The following is a 13,819-nucleotide window of genomic DNA, read 5'->3' on the forward strand; positions in this document are numbered from 1 at the left end:
GAATTGTAGGAGCTCAAAAGAAACAAGTGTTGTAGCAAATTCAGAGAATCCACCCCAAATGATCACATGGACTATTTGGGCCCTACCTGTAGTAGAACATTCTGAGGTCCTATTGCTCTGATTAGTCACAGTTGGACAAATGGTAACTTGACTCTAACTTAGAGATGTCATTTTATTAACTCTTTGAGAACACAGGGAAATAATCTATTTTAGTCTATGCATTTAAAAACAACTCTGAGAAGTGCATAGGCTTCCTCAGATAAGCAAAGGGATCCAGTGACACAAAAAAGGTTAAGAACCCCTGATACAGTCCATTTTTCCAGTTCTGCAAACTTCACTCCATCTCAGTTCATCAGTACAAGCCTCCCCAAGTTTCTTTGAGTCTGTCATATTCATTATTTCTTATGGTACAATAACATTTAATCACATTTGAAGACTACAGTTCCTTAAGTCATCATCCAATTGATGGTCATCTCTTTAGTTTCTTTGCTAATGAATTCCCTTCTGACCTCAACCTATTTACATCTTAGTGTTCCTTCAAGCTCACTCAGATCAGGTTAACACCTTATCTCTAAAGCCTTCTCAACTTTTCCTAAATAACTTTGTCAGTATTTCTGCTTTTCTCATTATACTTGACCTTGTATTATGCTTATATGTATATGTATATATATGTATATATATATATATATATATATATATATATATATATATATATATATATATATGTCATATTCTAACTAGTTGGATGTAAGCCCCTACAGAAGCTGGGGTTTTTTAAATGTTGTATACCTAGCAACTAGTACGATGCTTTGCATTGCTTTGTATGTGTTCTACACATAGTAAGGCCTTTCTTTATTCTTCTTGTCTTTGGATAGAATTATTTCAGTTCCTTCAGATTGGAGAATCAATCGATCAGTTCACAAACATTTTGTTGAGTGCTTACAATGCTGTGCTAAATACCAAGGATACAAAAAGAAGCAAGAACAACCTTTGCCTTCAAGGAACCTTTGTTCCTAATGGGGAGAGAACATATCCATAACTTGATTCATACAAAATAACTTGAAGAGATGGAAGGTAGCCTTTGAGAATAGGCAAGCAGTTGAAAGCAAAAGAAAGAGCCTAGAGAGAAGACTGTTTATATTTGGTCATTTTTTTTAACATTTTAATTTATTATTTATTTTAAATATTCTTTTCTTTTGAAATTTTGAGATTAAAATTCTTTCCTATTATCTCCTCTGCTCATTGAGAAGACAAGCAATAAGATAACAATTATATATGTGAGGAGTGGCTAGGTAGCAAAGTGAATAGAGTACTGACCTTGGAGTCAGGAGGACCTGAGTTCAAATCCGTTCTCAGACATTTAATACTTACCTAGCTGTGTGACCTTGGGTAAGTCACTTAACCCCATTGCCTTGCAAAACAAAAAAATATATACATGTGAAATCATGCCAAACAAATTTCCATATTAGTCATCTTTTTAAAAAGAGAAAAAATAAAGAAAATTATACTTCAATTTGCACTCAGAATTCATCAGTTCTCTCTCTAGTGACTGATGGAGAAAGGTAGAATAAATGAGAATGGGAGGGGTAAGAGAAATCGAGAGACAGATACAAAGAAAGAAAAAAAAGAAGGAAAGAGATTCAGAGAGAAAGGGAGAGGCAAACATAGAGACAGCTACAGAGAGAGAAGAGAGAGAGAGAAGGGAGAGATTATTAGAGGAGAGGGAGAAAGCAAAAGAGAGAGACAGAGGGAGAAGAGAGGAATAGAACAAGAGGCAGAGATACTGAGAGAGACAGAGAGGGGGAAAGAGAGGGAGTGTGTGTGTGTGGGAAGAGAGACAGAGACAGAGAGAGAGAGAGAGAGAGAGAGAGAGAGAGAGAGAGGAGGGAGAGAGACAGACGGACTGTGTGTGTGAGAGAGAGACACAGAGACAAATTATGTGTGTGAGAGACAGAGACAGACAGACACATAGAAAGAAAGAGAGAGAGGAGAGACAGAGACTGTATGTAGGGGGGAGCAAGTGAGAGAGAGTATGTGTGTATGAGTGAGAGAGAGAGAGAATGAGACAGAGAGACAGAGACAGAGAATGTGTGTATGTGAGAGAGGGAGAGGGAGAGAGAGAGAGCACAACTGAGAGAGCTCTTGAATTTTAGCATTACAATGGCAGAAAATGAGACTGTATTCAATATTTTTTCCTCTACTGAGTAATTTTGTCAAAGTTGAACAATTCCCTTTTAACAGTAGACTGGAGGAAGTGGGAATGGCACTTTGATGAAATCAGCTCTAAGGGTCTTCAGAGAATTCCACCTCTCATAAAATCTCAATTTATCTTCTCTACACACAGATAAATCTTGAATCCCATTAAAGAGCTGTCAGGTATACACTTTATCTATAATGCTTCCCTATAAAAACCTGGGCATAATCTCTGCTGAGTCACCTCCAGTCTTCCAGAACACTCAAAATTCACTTTGCCTTTATATAAATAAATTAATTAATTAAAAAACAGCCCCCAGAGAGAAGTTCTTTTAGCCATAGAGTCAAAGGATTTCTCCAGCTGCAGACAGAACATTTTCCCCTTGTAAGTCTTCACAGCTGCCACCATCCTCCCCAAAGCCCATCCTACGTGAAGATGGGAAGTAGTTGATCTCAGACAGTCTCAGTCTCAATAATCAGGCTCCCTCCACTGTGTCCCCTTCACTTCTGGTTTGAAGAGCTCTCAAGCTCCATTAAAACTCTAAGCAACCCCATGCATGCAGGAGACTGGCAGAAGAAAAGAAACCAGAGATTTGAAGCTATAAAACTCAATAAAAAAAAAAAAAAAAACTCAACAGCAAGAAGAAAAGTCAATATCTATCAAGAGCCATCCTTTCTTGTTTTCCCCAAGCTCCAGTGACTGGATCTGAGGGTGCAGAAGATTCAAAGGTAAACAACAAACTTAAACTTGCCATTGAAAGTCTGGGAGAAATTCCAGGGTTTATTGTACCTCTTTTCCCTTCTTGTTCTTTCTGTTGCACTGTTCTCTTTGTTGCCTACTTCCCATCGCCTGCATGCGACACTCCTGGTCCATTTCTGGAACACATTGCTTCCTCATCTCTAGTTTCCTTAAAGACTCCCATCATGGGTCATCTTCTAAAGGTAACTTTTCTATTTAGTGGTGAGTGTTGCTTCCTTCCTCATCAAGTTATAGTATTGGGTATGTTTTGTCTAAATAGTGAAGAAGTAGCTAGATGTGGAGCTGATTTAAAGATGGTAAGATCTGAATTCAAGACTATAATATTGAAGAACAAGTGCAGACCTACATTGATAGTTTTTCCTCACTTTGCATTTTCTAAACCAATGAAATCACAGGCCTGGTTACCCCCCCCCCCAAAGACACATGTATTGTCTCTAAACTCATGTATGAAATCCTTTTTCATTTTTAAGCCTTCACAACCTGTTCCCTTCTTATCAATGCAGTCTTCTTACAATAATAGTCTTTTTTTGTTTGTTTTAGATCTTTCAAGGCAATGGGGTTAAGTAGCTTGCCCAAGGCCACACAGCTAGGTAATTAAGTGTCTGAGGTCGGATTTGAACCCAGGTACTCCTGACTCCAAAACCAGTGCTCTATTCACTGCACCACCTAGCCACCCCAATAATAGTCTTAAAGAGGGGCCAGAGGCATTGAAAAGTTAAATGATTGACTCAGGGTTACAAAGACATATGTGTTAGAGGCAAATCTTGAACCCAGGTCTGATTGGTAAGAAATAGGGTAGGATTTATTTTTATTGTTTATTCCACCATTTTGCAACTTTCTGCTTTGCTCTTGAGGGAATAAAAATTCTCACAGAGCCAAGGTGCAAAGATTTTAAAAGGATATTGAGTCCCTGGTGCTAGATTCACAGGGGGAGTCAGGGGTTTGGAAATGGCTCCTGATGCTTAATGTTCGACAGTGACCTAGAAAAAGGCTCCTCTGGAGCCAAGAAGGAAATGTAAACAGCTACTTCGAACACCATGCCATCAATCCTAATTGGATCACCTGCAGCCACCTGAAGGAGGCTTCCGGAACCCAGCTCCAGAGGCACGAGCCAGACAAGGTCACACTGGGAACAAGAAGGCACTTGGCTCTAGAGGCTCTGGACAGGGCAGGTAACAGGCCAGTTCCTGCAGAACCTTCAGAAGGTTCATTTAAGGACTCCTAAAAAAACAAAAGTGGTTTAAAAACAAAACATAGTTCAAGTTTTCACCAAAAAAAAAAAAAAATCCAGCTTTGCTGTGGGTCTTTAACTAAACAACTCCACAAGAGCTAGAATGTGGAAGCCACACTTTGAATGTGAATTCATAGGAATTTGGGGGGGGGGGGGAGAAGAAGAGAGTAGAAATGATCTGTTGGCCACAAAGTACTCAGCTCTAGAGAAGGGAGAGGCAGTTGAGTTAATTATGGGCTCCAACGTTGTTATTGTTCAGTTGTGTCAGACTCTTCATGACCCCCATTTGGGCTTTTCTTGGCAGAAATAGTGGAGCTCTTTGCCATTTTCTTCTCATTTTACAGAAGAGGAAACTGAGGCCAAGAGGATGACTTGCCGAAGGTCACTGCTAGTAAGTATCTGAGGCCAGTTTTGAACTCAAGAAAATAAGCCCAGTGTTCTATCCACTGCACGCTCTATCTGGGCTCTAATAGATGAGCTCCATTGCTTTTCCCAAACCAGACTATTATGTGACAACCTGGACACCAGTTGCAAACCATTTCCCCCTTCTCCAATACATACCCCGGGTTTGCTAAACAAGATCAAACCATCTTTCAAGAGGCAGTTTTTAAAATTTCAGTATAAGCACCTGGGCTTCAGAGCTTGAATTATTATATTGATTATTTTATTGATCGTCTTAACTAGAAAGTGTTGGAGAACACGTTAGTAATATTGATTTAACTTAAAAGTGTGTTATGGGGGGTGGCTAGGTTGCACAGTGGACAGAGCACTGGCCTTGGAGTCAGGAGTACCTGAGTTCAAATCCAGCCTCAGACATTTAATAATTACCTAGCCGTGTGGCCTTGGGCAAGCCACTTAACCCCATTGCCTTGCAAAATCTAAAAAAAAAAAAAAAAAAAAAAAGTGTGTTATGGGAGATTGCTGGTTGTTAAACATTTACCAGCACATCCCTGCCGCAAACAACACTCCACCCTCATTTCTTTTATGTGCTGCTTTCTCTCATTAAAATGTTAAAATGTAAGCTACTCAAGCTATCTTGCTTTCTTATATAATAAATAATAATATTAATGTTTTCATAAATCAATGTTTTCATACACTCAGTTAATATCGAAGCACTCAGGGCTTTGGGAAAAAAATGGAATGGTATGTGATAGAAGACATTCAATTTGCTTTCTAGGATATTGGGTAGAGCACTGGGAAATCAGACCTAAGTTCAAATACAGCCTTAAGATGCCTACTTGACTTGAGATCCTGGAAAAGTCACTGGTCAATCTGTTTGCCTCAGTTTCCCTGATGGGTCAAAAAGGAGCTAATACTAACATCTATCTCCCAGGTTTGTTAACCATAGCTAAAAATGAGATGATATAGATAAGGCTTTACAAACCTTAATATACTATATAAATATTTTATTTTTAAACCTACTATCCTGAGGTCTTCAGTAGGGGAAGTGGTAAATCAGTAACAACTAACCCAGCCCTTGCCAGGCCCAGAACTCAGCACTTTGCCACAAATAGGCACTTAATGATACAATCCTGATCCTCCTGGTCTTTCTCTTCCATGACTTAGAAACCACTTTACCCTGGAAACTCACTCTGGACTTCCATCTGGAAGATCCATCTCATGGACTGATTCCTTCCATAGTATGTTTTTTAAGGAGATGTGGACAACCCCAACCCTACCTACAGTCTAAATTCCTCATCCAGTTCCCTTTTAGGTGTGGTCTTTCCCTTTTTGGAATATTAACTTCTAGAGGCAGGTATAATCTTTTGGCTTATAGTATTTATATTCCCAGGGCTTAGCATAGTATCTGGCATATACCAAGTGCTTAATAGATGTTTGTTGACTTGGTTGTAGCTTTAATTTTAAAAATATTATAAAAACAAATATTAAATTTACAAACACAATTTAAAAATACACATATAAGGAATTTTGTACCTGTTACATCCTCACCCTAGATTGTAAAACTCCATGTGGGGACTTTGACTCATCCCAACTCTGGATCTGCTTCTGATGGAACTCTGAATACAGCAAATGCTTAATATGCATTTGTTGATTTGAAAGTCTAGGTGAGGACCTTGATGGTGATCACATATCTGAATATAATGATAGGGAATTTCCTCAGTTCTGGGTAAACTGAGTAAACAGAAATCAAAACCCATCCATGACTTAGTAGTAGTAGTAGTTGCTGTTATCCTTCCATCTTGAAGACCATGACATCAGAGGGTGAGGTTGTGACTTGCAAAGAAGATTGATTAAAGTAAGTGTTCTACAAAGATGCCATAGATTAGAGAAGTTGCTTGTGTCACAAAGAGGATGAATGACTTGTCTGTTGGCACAGTAGGTAGAGCGTTGGTCCTAAAGTCAGGAGAATCTGAGATCAAATCTGGCTTCAGACACTTACTAGTAGTGTGACAAGTCACTTTATTCTGATTGCCTCAGGCTATATATCCAGTTGTCCTGACTCCTATCTGGCCACTGGACCTAAATGGTTCTGGAGGAGAAAGTGAGACTGGTGACTTTGTGCTTGTCATGGCATCACCTCCCCTGATGTCATGGTCTTCTTTGAAAACCAAGTACAAACATCATCAAGTGACTTGTCTAGGGTCTCACAAAAGGAGTGAAAGACAGAATCTGAACGCAGGTTCAGCCCAGCCCAACATTGTATCTACTATTTGATGGTGTCTACTCAGAACAGCAGCAATAAAATCCAGAAACTGTCATGAAATAAAGACGTGAAAACGGAAGAAATAGATGACAACTTGCTTTATTTTAATGCGTGCATTTTTAAAAATCGGTGATTTTCTTTTAAGGTCTGTTTCCTCCTGAGACCCAAATGACAAGTCTTTCCTGTCATTTTTGATCAAAAAAAGTCAGTTATCCGCCTCTTCTTAGGTGAGCTCACTTCACAGGGGTTGACTTCATCCTGGAAAACAGTCTCTGAGATCTCTGAGGAGCTTTTTTTCTCACAGATTTCTGCTGCCTCCAGGAGCAGAGCCTCATCTATATCATCTCCATCCTCATCTTCAGCAAAGGATGTCCGGAAGAGGTCATACAGCTTCCTCTGTTTTGGGTCCTTTGGCAGGAAAGGAAAACAAGAAAATTCAGCCACCTGGGGAACCACACCCTCACTCTCTCCCAATCTGGAAAAAGTAGGCAACCCCCAAACTCAGGGCTAAGATCATTCCCAACACCAGCATTATCATTCCTGCTCCTAGTTTTACAAACCCATACAGACTTGCCCCTTGCCATAAATATATAATAAAGGGCACAGTGGCCTGGAATCCACAGGATCATAGACTTAGAACCAAAAGAGACCTTAAGGACTTTTCATTTTACAGATGAGGGAATAGGGCCAGAAGGTTGAGGGGTTTGCCCAAGGTCACACAAGTGGCAACTGGAAGCCTGTGCTTTGAACCGTGGCGTTCTGACCCCCAAACCAGTACACTCATCACACACAGGCTATACCTTAAGAGGTCCTTCAGTCTACTAAACTATCTGAATTCAGTCTTTGTGCTGAGAATTCACCAAAGCACTTATTTGCTGAGTATCAGTCTGTTTTTTTCTCTTTCTCATCCCTCCACCAATTAAAAAAAAACTGCTGATAGGCTTAGGAAAAATAAAAAGAAACAAGGAATGAGATAGGGATAGTGAAGAGCCTTCTCCCCAGTCATTTTGGACTTTCCCACTCCCAGCTCACTAGGTCTCAGTCAACATTCAAAGGGTTAAAATTTCACAAAGTCTTCCCCAACAATGGTTAAGATGTGAGATTCCTATGCAACTATCCAGGGCCTTGATACCTATTGCATACCCTATCTGTTAATGTCTTCTGTGCATCCTGGCCATACAAAACAGCCATTTATAGATTCTGACTTGGTCCACTTCCCTGGTTTCTTCTTATTTTTTCTGATCCCTCTTCAGTAGTTTCTTTTCCTGCGATATCCTAACTTTAGGAATTCCTTGAGGATCAATGTTAGCCCTCTACTCTTCTTTCTATATGCTCACTTACTGGAGTGAGCCTATCCTCGCCCAGGTTTCAGCTGCCCCTCAGTTCCTACATGGTCACCTCCAGTTTTGTATTTCCATCTTCCTGAAGACCATCTCCCCGAAGGAGACCCACTGCAGTGTTAGGTCCTCTTTCTCTCAAGCTCCCTCACACACTGGGACAGGAAGAGGAATAGAAATATACTTGATGCTAAGTGTCATTGCTAGACCATCTCTTTGCTAAAATCACTTGGTGATCAATCAACTCATCAACAAGTATTGTGAAGGTCTATTATGGACAAATGCAAAATGAAAATTCATCATCTTTACTGTTCACCCCATGAGTCCCTATCACCTGGGTCACATACCTATCCCAATCAATCACTGGTATCCAGGTTATCTTCTCTGCTGTTTGCCCTTTGTTCTTGAAGAGGACCAATAACATTACAAGGATGATGTCTTGACTTGTGGGTGAACTGAATTTAAATGAGGTAAAGCTGTACAAAATCAGCAGCCTCACTAAGGATCTCTCTACGTTCCTAAGATATTCTTTTTTTTTTTTAGGTTTTTCTTTTTTTTGCAAGGCAGTGGGGTTAAGTGACTTGCCCAAGGCCACACAGCTAGGTAATTAGTAAGTATCTGAGGCTGGATTTGAACTCAGGTACTCCTGACTCCAGGGCCGATGCTCTATCCACTGCGTCCCCTAGCCACCCTTCCTAAGATATTCTAATTCTGGCTTAAAGTGTTCTTCAATTCAAATGTAGTCTTCTGATTAGGAAGTCTGATATACATGCTGAAGTGCCGTTCTATACTCTGGTCTCCAAGTCCATCAATTTCCTCAACTCCCAAGACCCATTACTTCTTTCTCCCTTAACTCTCTAAGGGGATGGTCATATCATAATAGACTAGATTTGGAAAGAACCTCAGAGACCAACCAGCCCAACTCATATCCAAGTGTCCCTACTATGATCTATTCAACCAGATCATTAAATAATGGAACTCTGAAATTCCTTTTTCTGATCATGGCCTAGCCTAACTTTCCTGTCTCACTCTTCCTAATCCCCTTCAATCTTTCCTTATTTTCCTGAACCTTCCATGCTGCCTCCAAACATGCCTGGGCTTCTCTCATCCTTAATAATCCTTCACTTAGCCTTGCTGTCAAATTATGGTCCTACATCTGTTCTGCTTTTCAGTGCCAAAATCCTAGAGAGCTTGTCAACACTGGCGTCTCTACTTCTCCACCTCCCACTCACTTTTCAAATTCTTACAATCTGTCTTCTGATTCTACTGCTTGACTGAGACTACTCTAGGAGGTTACTAATGATTTCTTAACTGCTAAATCTTTTCTCGCTTCTCATTTGTCACTTCTGATTCTATCAACTTCCCTCTTTTCCATATTCCAGGAGTTCCTGGTTTATAAGACACTGCTCTCTCCTGCCTGTTTTATAATTCCATTTTAGGGTCCCTTGCTATATTATCCATCCACCTGCTAATCAGTCTCAAGATTCAGAGGAACTTGACTCTCTGTGCTGGGCTCTATTATTTTTTTTCTCATTTTTACTGATCATCTCATTGGCTCTTATCATCACTGAGGAGATATCTCCAAATTCTTTACACTTAATCCTGGGATTAATTTCTCTCCTAAACTCTAGTTGTTGCTTTTTTAAAAATCAATTTCCTGTTGTGTATCTCCACATGGTTCTACTGGAGGCATGATGTAGGCATCAAATTTGACATTTCTTAAAAGAATTCCTATCTTTCCCACTATTCTTCCAAATTTTCCTCCAAACTTTCCTAATTTTCCATAGGGTTACAGAATCACTCTCTTCCTCTAGCTTTTAAACGTTGGAAACATCCTTGACTCTTCCCTCTTCCTCACCTCCCACATTTGATCAATTGTTGGGACTCACCATTCTGCCATCATAACATCTTTTTGTTGTTGTTTCTAAAATTTATTTAAGGGGCAATGGGGTTAAGTGACTTGCTCAAGGTCAGAAAGCTAGGCAATTATTTAGTATCTGAGGACAGATCTGAACTCAGGTCCTCCCGACTCGAGAGCCGGTGCTCTATCCATTATGCTACCTAGCTGCCCTCATCAAAATATATCTTTCATACTGGTCCACTTTTCTTCTGTTCATACAGCTGCTGCTTCATTCAGACCTTCCTCATCTCTTGTCTTTACTATTGCAATAGCTTCCTGCCTGGAGTTTCTCTCCCACTTCAGTCTACCTTTCATAAAAGTCTTGCCATGTACCTCTTTAGTAGCTCCCTATTACCTTTAAAATAACATATAGATTCTTCAGCCTGGCATTTGAAGTCCTCTACAATCTGGCTCCAATCTACAGTGTTCAGACATTTTTCATATTATTCCTCTTTGCATGCTTTATATTTCAGCCAAATTGGCCTATAAGATGTTTTACAAAACCAATATTCCATTCTCTGTACAGGTGTGTCTAGAATGTCCTCCTTCATTTTTACTTTTTCAAATTCTTACTTTTTAAGGTTTAGCCCAGGAGCTCCCTCAAAATTATCCTAATTCCTCAGGTATAAGCAGTCTTTTTTTTCAAATCACTTTCCCACACCACCTCTTTCCAAGACTATAAGTTCCCCCAAAGCAGAATTATTTCATTTTTTCCTTTGTATCCCAAAGGTCTAAATTTAGTAGGCACTTAATCAGCATATTTAGAATTGAAATTCCACATGGAATTATGTCAAATTCAAGGATGTTCAAAACTAAAGTCATTCCCTATTTCCCAAATTGGCTCCTTCCCCTTCCTTTTTTTTTCCTTAGGGTTTTGCAAAGCAAATGGGGTTAAGTGGCTTGCCCAAGGCCACACGGCTAGGTAACTATTAAGTATCTGAGGCCAGATTTGAACTCAAGTACTCCTGACTCCAGGGCCCTTCCTACTTTTTAATATATCTGAGTGGTATTAACATTCTTCTGCAATACATATACAATGTTAGTAGTAAATCTTTTTGGGGCCCAGTTAGGATAGAGCATTAGCCCTGAAATCAGGAGATACTTGATACTTCCTAGCTATGTGACTCTGACCAAGTCTCTTAACCCCAACTGTCTTGTCAAACACCTACCCCTCACCCCAAATAGCAACTCTTTTCTATAGTATGTGGATGACATATAAGGTAATGAGTTAGCTAGAATATAATTCACATAATTTAAACCCTATATTTTCTCCCTGGATAAATCAGATTTTGCTGCTAGCACTTATAAGAGATATAAGATATGCTGATTCTGAGTTTTATGAGTATCAGTTAATAGAAAAGTCTTCCAAATCAGTTTTTTAATTCAGTCTCATTTAGTAGGATTATTATCTAAAGAGAATACCTCCTTTTAAAAATCCATTCCCTAAACATAAAAAGTTGAGTTCTAACTTATTAATATATTTCTTTTGATAATGAAAGCTCTTCTAGCCCCAAATTACTTTAATTAAAAAAGAAAATTAATGAAGCAATCTATCTACTGAAATGCAGGTGGATAAGATGCCTTTTCCAAAGGATTTCATGGTGAGGCTTTGATTCTTTCCATGGTAAAACTTAATTTAGACTAGGGCAAAGTGCAAAAGATGACTGAATTATGAAGTACTTTTCAAAGACAAATGAGATTTCATTATTTTTCAAGTAAAGTTTCACTTAGTAAGTTCATATTCAGCATATTGATAGTACATAGTAGGTGCTTCATAAATATTTACTGATTGACTGTTAGAGATAAAGCAACTTAAACATGGCTGAGTTCATATGTTCACAAGACCAAAGAGTGCTTAGAGAAGTTTTTTAAAAATGAGATTATTTGGGGGGCAGTTAGGTGGATAAAAGCACCGGCTCTGGAGTCAGAAGGACCTGAGTTCAAATCCGATCTTAGACACATAATTACCTTGCTAGCTGTATGACCTTGGGTAAGTCATTCAACCCCACTGCCTTGTAAAAACTAAAAAAAAAAAGAATTATTTGGTAATTAACTTAATATTGGTGTCTAGACTGTGATTTCATAAGGAAGATAACCAATTTACAGAAACAAATGGGCACCGTGTCTATAATTCACCATCTCAGAGAGTCTGGAGCACTGAAATTAAGTGACTTGTCCAGTTCATACAACCAGTTTTTTTTAATCAAAAGTGAGACTTGAACCCAGGTCTTTCTACTTCTGGGGATGATTCTTCTAAAGGGATTTTCAATGTTCACTCTTTAGTTTTTCTTGGATTGTTAATTTTCAATTCTAAAAGATGTAATAAACTTTAGCCAAACCTCAATTACAGGCTTTAATTATAATAGGAAGTGAAAGCCACAAACTTCCCTTCCCACCTGCAATATAATACAATATTTTGATGGTCCAATTCATCTTCCCAAGCATGAAAGAATCTGTCACTAAGAGCCCCTGAGAGGAACAAATGGCTTGTTTTTCTATACTGGGTTAGTTCCCAACACCCATTCTAGAAAGGATGATAAAGATCACCCTCTGATCCACCAATACACCTTCCAAAGCAGACTTTCCCAGAAGATGGGCACGAAGGAAAGAAGAAACAGAAATCCATCATAAAATTATGGCTCTCATTTCTTAATTCTAGTCATTCACTTAATGGCAAGAGAATTCCTGATGATGCCCTTGAGTTTGACTCACTAGTTCCATAAAAGTGAGTAAGCAATATTTAGTTAATTGAAAAAAAATTAAATTAAAATTTTTTTTAACAATTAAAAAATAGAGAAAGTAACAAATACTTGTTCAAGTAGGTGCCTAAATCTGAGACAGACATCAAAGCAGAATGCTACCCTATTCAGGGAATAAACTTATTCTTCAACTTTTTCAATACTGCCCTCCTAGTGGAGCCAAGATAGAGGCGTGAAGGCAGCATTTCCCAGGAAACCCCCCCCCCCCCAACTCCAAAAACCAGAGGGGCAGAACCCACAGAAAGACTAAGTGATACATTTTCCCAGTCCAAGATAACTTAGAAGTCTCATGGGAAAGCTGTGTTTCACCAGGACTGGGGGTTGGAAAAAAGCCATGACCGCAGTGTAGCCTAGTGCAGCCTAGCGAAGCCTAACCCAGAGATCACCGGCAACAGCTCGAAGGGGTGGCAAGAGAACTCTGCTACACCAGAATGAGTGTGGAGTGAGGAGCACAGGCCACAGAATCTGCAGCGAGAATCAGGAGAAAGCAGCCTAGACCTCCAGAGACAGTAAGGGAAGTCTGCAGAGATTTCTCTGCTCTCCCTGGGGTAGGACTCTGCTGTTTGCCTACACTCAGATCCAGGCTGCAGTCTGGGCTTCCATACTAAGATAGCTGGATCTTCCTTACAGTTCCAGGGCAGAGGAAAGTATGTGGGGCATCTACATATCAAAGCACAGGCAAGAGAGCCTAAGACCTTGGAGGAATAAAGGTCCCAGTGGGGTGTTCCCCGCCCAAAAAAAATAAACCCCAAAGTCTTGGAAGTGCTGTGGATTGGTCTTGGGCTGAGGAAATTAGTAAACAACAGAAAAAGAAAAATCTGACCATAGAGAATTACTTTAGTCCCATGGAAGATCAAAACACATACTCAGATGATGACAAAATCAAAGCTTCGAGATCCAAAACCTCCAAGAGAAATAGAAAATGGGCTCAGACTATGGATGAGCTCAAGAAAGACTTTAATATGGGTTTTTTT

General features: G+C 39.5%; 1 protein-coding gene across 1 annotated transcript in view; it reads right to left on the bottom strand.

The window, feature by feature from the left end:
- Positions 1 to 6,932: 6,932 nt before the first annotated feature.
- The window catches only part of SMARCAL1 (SNF2 related chromatin remodeling annealing helicase 1), an 87,975-nt gene continuing 81,088 nt past the window's right edge, over positions 6,933 to 13,819 (bottom strand). Inside the window, exon 17 of the mRNA XM_074191413.1 lies at positions 6,933 to 7,257. Within this exon, the coding sequence (XP_074047514.1) occupies positions 7,045 to 7,257 (213 nt within the window). The 3' untranslated portion in view covers positions 6,933 to 7,044. The remainder of the gene's footprint in view (positions 7,258 to 13,819) is intronic.

Source organism: Macrotis lagotis, chromosome 6 (genome assembly GCF_037893015.1).
Source record: "Macrotis lagotis isolate mMagLag1 chromosome 6, bilby.v1.9.chrom.fasta, whole genome shotgun sequence".
In the NCBI taxonomy this organism is placed as follows: domain Eukaryota; kingdom Metazoa; phylum Chordata; class Mammalia; order Peramelemorphia; family Peramelidae; genus Macrotis; species Macrotis lagotis.